The sequence below is a fragment of the Cyanistes caeruleus genome, chromosome 1 (assembly GCF_971803275.1).
Source record: "Cyanistes caeruleus chromosome 1, bCyaCae1.hap1.1, whole genome shotgun sequence".
NCBI lineage: Eukaryota > Metazoa > Chordata > Aves > Passeriformes > Paridae > Cyanistes > Cyanistes caeruleus.
Window position 1 is genome coordinate 91,509,449 of NC_141701.1, and position 8,411 is coordinate 91,517,859.

At 46.6% G+C, this 8,411-nt stretch overlaps 1 protein-coding gene across 1 annotated transcript; it reads right to left on the minus strand.

Moving 5' to 3' along the window:
• Positions 1 to 1,021: 1,021 nt before the first annotated feature.
• Positions 1,022 to 5,173, minus strand: NHLRC1 (NHL repeat containing E3 ubiquitin protein ligase 1). The gene has a single exon (XM_023919880.2). It carries the CDS (start codon positions 5,120 to 5,122, stop codon positions 3,968 to 3,970), a length of 1,155 nt encoding a protein of 384 aa, XP_023775648.2. The 5' UTR covers positions 5,123 to 5,173; the 3' UTR covers positions 1,022 to 3,967.
• Between the last annotated feature and the right edge of the window lie 3,238 nt (positions 5,174 to 8,411).

Sequence of the window (8,411 nt, forward strand, 5' to 3'; positions counted from 1 at the left end):
TAAATCTCTAGGGAAGCAGTAGTGTGAAAAAGGTTTAAATGCAATGCATCATCTGCTCCCTGAGAACCTCTCCAGTATTAGAGAGCTTTGAAGCTGTGCAGGAGAGTCAGACCTTACACAAAGGAGGCACTTTAGAGAAAGCCTGGATGTTTATGTAACAGTATCAAAGAAGCACTTGCTGTTCTCCCAACAAACTGTCAGTTCTCCTGAGATGCCTGAATGAAGAGCAAGGTTTAGAACTCACTTCAAAAATATGTGTATTTTTGCTTTGCTCCTGTGGAGGCAAGCTGTGACTCACAGGTGACATGTAAACTGTAAGATGAGCCTCTGAGAAGAGTCAGGGGAAGAAAACCCAAACATTGATGAGAAAGAAAAGAAAGTAAATTCCTCCTGTGTGGGTGCAACAGCACTGTGTCCCTATGGTCCCAGTGAGGAAAGCTGCTTTTTTGACCACCATCAGCCTTTCCAGAATTGAAAGGTCCCCTATATTCAAGGCTATCATCTTGATAGACCTACTCTATAAACCTGCTCTTAGTGGTTTGGGGACTGGACATTACAGGAGAACCCCTCTTCCCTTGAAATCAGTTCTATGTTAAAAAATGCTACAGTGACATTATATCTGTGATTTGGGAAAATATAAAAGATCAAACTGATATGCACAGCAATGTGACTGGAGTGAATGGACAGGTGCTCAAATGGACAATGGCCAAAATGAAATAAATTTTATATTTTTTTTTCACTTTTTCTCTCTTATTCATCAATCTGAAAAAAAAAAATCCTTTATCTAAAAGTATTTTCTTCACAAAACAAAAAATATATGTTACATAACATCATCTCAATATGCATTTCTGAAACTCCTCCGACTCCTTTAATTCCTTAACACTGTAAACATACCCTGATATATTTATATGCAACCTGAGACCAGTGCTTAAAAATAAACCAAGTATGAATTGCAGTGTGTATGTGTGCACAACAGACACAGCAATCTCTACTAGAGGCTGAAGACATGACACTAAAGGAATACTGTCCAATATATTTATTTGGTTTTAAGCCAAAGGCTAGAGCATGAGGTGCAGAGAGTTATGCAAAGGTGGTGGATTTTTAAAGAAATAAACTCAACAGTAATTGTCACTGAAGCAACTAGACACAGTCCTATGTTCCTTTCTAAATGGAATGGCCACCACTCTTTTCCAAAGGTAAAGCACACATCTAGCTATTCCCTTTCCAAGCACAACCAGTCAGACCCCAAACCTAAGGAATCAGTTCAAGCATGGGCCCTTCAATATTTGCCATCCCTCTCTCAGAACACAAGATTTCGTATTAAAAAGAAAGATTTCAGTTTACTGCTGCATTTTCCCTTCCGCGCCGAAGAGCTCAAAATTTTTAATACTTAGTTTTATACAGTTCATTATGGCTTCTAAATTTTGTATCAAATTAATTAAGGCAGAATGTAATGGTTCTTTTGATGTAGTGTTGTAAAACACCAAGCTGTAGAGTAAAAGGAAAACAGTTGCATTGTTCACAAAAGAAGTCTACATTTGCTTTCAGCTGGTAGGTAAAGCAGAGAATGCAGGAGATGGCATATAGAAAAAAAAAAAATCTATTAGGTAGAATAAAGCCCCAAAGTTTATTTTGCTTACAAATCCAAAAATCAAGTGATTTCTAGTCCAAAGGAGACAGGAACAGAATGGGCAACGAGAGTTTTCATAGATTTTAAACCAGTATGAGTTAAATGTTTAAAAATCAGCATTTCAACTGCTGGAAAGTTGCCTACATGGCAGTAGGTCCTAGGAAATTTGCCCATCCATGAATGTAGTAGCAAAAACAAGCTCCTGGTGCACACAAAGGTTTGAGAAGATGAAAGCTCACAGCCCATGGTTCAGAGGAAGTGTTACTGTGACAAAGTATTAATTATGAATGAATACAGCATTGATGGTATTGCATGCATTTTGACACACAGCAGTCCCCCAAAGGAAGTGTTATCTAATTGGTTCTATCAAAGGCAGGTGGCTCCTTGGCATCTAGAAAGGAAGATAAAATCCAGGGGTCTGCTTCGCTGAGTAAATTTCCTTCCTGACCTCCCAACTGGGCTCCTGCTTAGGGCCATACAGCTCATACTGTGGAACAGCCAAGGAGGATTTCTGGTTCTTCCAAAGGCAATTGTTGTTTGGCCAGGCAGCAGAGAAGGCTGAAAAATATAAACTGTGCACATCCATATAATTTTCAACAGCAAAAGATGGCACTACAACAACTTCTGCAGGATATCACCAAACAGAAGAAGAAACCATCTGCAGGGCAACTGCAATACAGAAATGGTCTTGTAACAAGGAAACATGATGAAAAGATATGACGAATTATCACTAAATTATTAAAATATAGGAGTAAGCAAATCACACTTTATTGACAGGTCGCTGTTCAATTAACCTTTACAAATAGCTGCAATTAATGGATTTGTTTTGTATATATAAATGTTGATATGAGACAGATTAACACTTTGGCTGAATTAGAGGGCTAAACTGCTCCAATTTAATGCAAGTATTTGGTAAATCACTGGAGCTGTAACACATGCAGTTATTAGATGCCCTGAAGTCAGACCAAAAGCCAGATAAAAATTTACTGATACATTGCCTGTGAATTTCAAATTACATTAGTTAATATTAATGATTTCAATTGCTAAAAAAAAAAAATTACCACAAAAGTTTTATGCCATTTTAACCTACTCATCTCTGCCTCAGACAGCATTTACATCTAACTTCATTTTAATGCTGAACCATTTTAGCAGCAAGTAAATGCCTAAAAATGCAGCAGTGACTTCTAGTGGGGGTATTAAATCTTTCTCATAGTCATATATACCATAATTTCCACTATGCAGTAAGGCAAAAGGATTTGTGTCCACAGTAAAACTGTGAGAATATAATACTACTGTGAGTAAAACAAGAGAACGTAAACAGATCTAAATCTTCTGTGTGTTCACAATCAACAACACCTCGTTTGGAAGCTAGGAAAAAAAAATGAGGCTTACTTCTCACTAGCACTTCAATTTGCAGTTGAATCCTGGAGTTTGGAGTGCAAAAGCACCATATTAATGACAAAACAGGGGCAGACAGTGCTGAAAACCTCCTACGTGTAGCTGTGTTAGCAGCACAGCCAACTGAAACTTACATATGCAGGAGTATTTGTGGTCTAAACGTGAATACTTCAAGAGGCTTTTAGGCAAAGCAGCCCACGCTGTGTAACCACACACAAGATTATCTCCAGGTAAAGACACTATCAAAGACATTATCATCTAGGTAAAAACTTGGGCATTTTAGAAGAAGACAAAGTGCTCCACTACAACCTTAATAAAGGTGGGAATAAACTATCAGAGTGCCCCCAGAAATGCATTTTCCTAGTACAGAAAATATAGACTTTGACCAGGATTTCACTTCTCATAACTCACTCATCAGTGGTAGCTCCTCCATCACAATGATTTTAGTTGGATTTATGCAACCTTGAGAGACTTCCAATTCTCCTATCATTCCATCAAGGCAATCTCCTTTCTCGTGCACAATTCCCGGTAACAGTTCTGTCAGGAGTGTATCTATACTTAATTAAGAATAGTGAAAATTATGTGCTTGGAAATATAAATAAATGACATGTTCCTTTCACAGGTGCTGGTCTTTGATTACTTGTCAAAAAGAACCAAAACCACTTGGTTGTCAAGGCATGGAATAGTTTTAAAATGCCAAATGGTTTGTTTGGTTGATTTGTTGTTGGCTACAGGCAGCAACAGCCTGGTCCTCTCCCACAGGTAGGCAAGAGACGTGATGCAAGTTTTGCAGGAAGCATGGCGTGCTGGTCAGAGGGTGATTTCTCTCAAAGCCCCAAAACCACCTCCTCCCTCCTCTCCTACAAACTCCAGAACTCTGCATGCTTTATGGCCAGAATTAAGTAGCTTGAGCCTGCAGCACTAAGCATCTAAGCTCACTCAGATAGAGCTATATACTTTTATTGAATGATCACCGCTGTCTAAAACGACGAGGGAATTGTTTGCCGTGTAAGCCAGTCCGACAGGGTAAGAAAGCCCGTGGCTAATTAGAGGATTAAAGACGGGAAATTCCTCAGGTTTCCCTAAGCATATGACAGCCTGGCTACAAACATCCGTTACTATAACACGACCTTCTTTGTCAAAGGCCACAGCAGTAGCGTATATTCTGGAGGGGAAAACGAGGTTCAGACCGAAGCTGTCCATCTGGCCGATGAGATCCATCTGCGCGCTGAATATCTTCACGCGGGTGCTGCCCTTGCTCGGTCCTCGAGCTTTCAGGTGCTCTATTACCACGACAGCGCCCGAGGTCTGGCAGACTGCAACCCCTCTGGGGCTGACAAGCCGGGACCGGATCATCTGACACTTCTTTAATTCCCCGCTTTGGAAGTCGGCCGCCAAGCGGTAGAGCGCGCCTGCCTCCGAGTCGGTCACGATTACTTCGTTCATGGGGGTGGCATCCAAGCCCCAGGGCAAACAGAAGCCTTCCCGGACAGCCAGAACCCCTCTTCCCTCAAAATCGAAGGCCTTCACGGAGCAGTCCCCGCCGTCCGTGACCACCACGTGCCCGTCCGACGTGACCGTCACATCGAGCGGATACTTGATGTCATTGCCCGCGTCCCCCCGCTCCCCGAACCGCCGCAGGCAGACCCCGCTCGGCCCGAAGACGTGGATTCTCTTCTTGCCGTCGTGTGCCACTGCCAGGCGGCCCGACCAGGGGCAGACCGCCACCCCGGTGGGGTTCACCAGCGACCCCCAGCCCCCCAGGCACAGCCGCAGCCCGAGCCCCGCGGGGGCCGCCGCCCCTCCGCCGCTCCTGCCCAGGGCCGAGGCGAGGCCGCCGCCGGCGGGGCCCAGGAGCTCCAGCAGCTGCAGCAGCGGGCGGCAGTCGCTGGTCTCGGCGGGGCCGCAGAGCCGCCGGCAGAAGGGACACTCCAGCCTCTGGCCCTCGGCGCCGGCCAGGGCCCCCACGCAGCCCCGGCAGAGGACGTGGCCGCAGGGCAGGTTGAGCGGCCGCCGCTGCCCGTCGGGGCCGTACGGCTCGAAGCACACCCGGCACTCCAGCAGGCTCAGCTCCGCCTCGTCGTCCGCCGCCATCCCCGCCTGAGGAGAGCGATCGGAACGCCCGCAGCGGCCCCCGATGCCCCGGGCCCAGCGGGGCGGGAGCTGAGGGCGGCTGAGGCGGCCGCGCGCCCCCTGCGGGCCAGCGCGGGCGGAGCAGGGCCCGGGCCGCCCTCAGGACGGAGCCGCCGCAGCTCCCGAACACCCACCGGTGTCCGTATTGCCGCCGGAACATTCAAACACCCACCGGAATGTTCATCTGCCCGCCAGAATATTCATATATCCACCAGATTCTTACTGACATCCAGTTACTAAGTTACCGCAGTGCTACTAGCTCTCTTCATGCCTCTACCGGAGTAAGGAATTAAGCCGCAATTCCACAGAATCACGGAATAGTTTAGATTGGAAGGGACCTTGATGATTATCTAGTTCCAAATCCCCTCCCATGGGCAGGGATGACCAGGACAGACCAGGTTGTTCAAAGCTCTATCCAACCTGGCCTTGAGCACTTCCAGGGATGGGGCATCCACAGCTTCTCTGGGCAACCTGTTCCAGTCTCAACACCCTTGCACTAAGGAATTCCTTCTTAATATATCACCTAAACCTACCCTCTGTCAGATTTCCCCTTGTCCTGTCACTACACACCCTTCTAAAAAGTCTATCTCCAGTTCTCAGGCAGGCCCTTCAGGTACTGGAAGGCTGCTCTAAGGTGTCCCCACAGCCTCCTCCGGGCTGAACAATCCCAGCTCTCTCAGCCTGTCTTCAGAGGAGATGCACTCCATCCCTCTGAGCACCTTGATTTAATTGGATTTTCCTGCTGTTCTGGCAAAATTTAGAAAATATTTACACTCATCACTAGTAGGCACATTTCTCAGACAGGCATGTATGCACATTTTTGTAAGGCATATGGACTGCATGTGCTTCTTCTGCTAGGTGTATTTACTGGGTATTTTCAGAGTAATTGCAGGGTACACACAGATCTTACACATCCTAAAATGGCTGTTTTGGCGCATGGCATTGCTCTTGCCAGGCTGTTGCATGCCTGGGAGTCCTGTGCAGGACACCACAGAGCATGTGGCAGCCTCGTGCCAAGCGGCCAGCCTTTTGTGGCTATCACGTATCTGAAAGTCTGAGATAAACTTTGGGAGCTCTCATGTTGCATCTGGAAAAAAACTTGAAAGGAGGGAGATGCTTTAACCTGGTAGCTGCAGTTCTGGCCAGGAGTGAAAAGAAAACCAGCAGCTCCCAGCTTGCACTGGCCCACCAGCTACATCCCTTCTTCTCTCTGTCAACCCAACCTTAAACACGAGTATCTACAAGCAGTGCTGAGTGTTCAATGAGCTGTGGGTGTGGGGACTGCTGTGCTAAAATCAGCAGAGCCATTTGCAGCTCTAGGACTATGGTACTCTAAAAAGCTCCCTGGCTTTTACTCACCTTCTATTCCTGATGGACTATGATACACTACATTGCAATCATACCTTTCCTTTCAATATAAGCTGCAAAGGGGAGAAGTTGCTGTGCTCTGTCACCCTCAAAGCAGAGAAGATTTTCCTCACATTCAGATGGAACTTCCTGTGTGTTCTTCAAACTTTCAGTTTGTGCCTTTTGCCCCTTTTCCTGTCCCTAGGCACCACTAAAAAGTCTAATCCCATCCTCTTGTCAACTGCCCTAAACATTTGTAAGCATTGATGGTCCCTTCTCAGTTACCTCCCCTCCAGGATAAACAATCCTAGCTCTCTCAGCCTTTCCTTTTAAGCAAGATGCTTCAGTCCCCCAGCCATCTTTATAGTCCTCTGCTGGACCTACTCCATGTCGAGGTCTCTCTCTTGTACTAAGGAGCCCAGAACTGGACACAGCACTCCAGATGTGGCCTCACCAGGGTTGAGTAGAAAGGCAGGATCACCCTCCCTCTTCCTGTTGACCACACTCTTCCTAATGCACCCCAGGATACCACTGGCCTTTTTGGCCACAAGGGCACACTTCTGGCTGACTTGTTGACCACCAGAACTCCCAGGTAGGTCCTTCTCCACAGAGCTGCTTTCCAGCAGGTCAGCCCCCAGCCTGTGCTGGTGCCCTGGGTTTTTCTTCCTCAGGTGCAGGACCCTGCACTTGCCTTCTCTGAACTTCACTAGGTTCATCTCTGCCTGGCTCCTGTGTCTGTCCAGGTCTTGCAGCTTGGCAGCACAGCACTTTGGTGTGTCAGCCACTCCCCTTAGTTTTGTATCATTGTCAAACTTACTGCAGGTACACTCTGTCCCTTCATTCAGGTCACTGATTAATAAGGTGAACAAGACTGGCCCCAGTACTGACCCCTGCAAACACTGCTTGCTAAAGCCCTCCAACTTAGCCTGGTCACAACACTGAGCTCTGTCACCCAGCCAGTTCTCAATCTACCTCACTGTCCACTAACCCAGCCCATTTCCCTTGGTGAATCTATGTTGACTACTCCTGACAACCTTATTTTCCTCCACCTGCTTAGAGATGACATCCAGGCTGGGTTATTCCAAGGATGAAGGTGAGATTTACTGGCCTATAGTTTCCTTGGTCCTCCTTCTCGTACTTTTTCAAGACTGGAGTTACACTGTTTTTCCTCCAGTCCTCAGGCATCCCTCCCATACTCTGTGGCCTTTCAGAAATGATGGAGAATGGCTTAGCAATAACATCTGTAGCTCTCTTGGCAATCTTTGAACCCTCTTACCCAAGTCCTGTTGCTTTGCTTGCCCATAGCTGTGCCCTCAAATGAGAGAGAAGCACACTTGTGAGTGACTGCTAGGACATTTTCCACCCACACTCTCCCCTTTACTGTCATCCAACCTACTTCCCTCCAGCCTTTCTTGCTGGATGGTCATTTCCACTTGGCAGCTGCTGCCTTGCCTTGCCCACTCACTGCCAGCTCTTCACTTGACATATATTCACAGGGATGGAGAGAACAAACTTGCAGCAGTTTCCCACCTCTCTCTGCCCAGCCTGGTGCAAGGCCAGTGCCCCAGAAAAGAGTGTTTGAACTGCAGCTGCCACACTCCCAGGGCTGCCAGCTGATGAAGCCAAGTTGCAGAGTGCCAGGCAGACAATGTTGACTAGCAATGGCTGAAAAGAAACAGGAGCATTTCCTTCTCACAGCTCTCATTTGAATTGATATGGAAGAAAAAGGTATATTTGGTTATGGCTCTTTGTGCATGGAATTTAAGAAAAGCTGTTAACATCTCAAGGCAGTAAAGGCAGCTGTGTAGGAGCTGACTTGGTAAGCAAAATGGATAAAACCCCTGGTTTAAGAATGCCCCATTTAAAAATGTCAGTTATAAGTAAAAGAAAGGTGGGAGATAAG

What these genes read in the sequence shown, in the direction of transcription:
- NHLRC1 (XM_023919880.2), bottom strand. Translation starts at nt 5,122, where the DNA reads ATGGCGGCGGACGACGAGGCGGAGCTGAGCCTGCTGGAGTGCCGGGTG.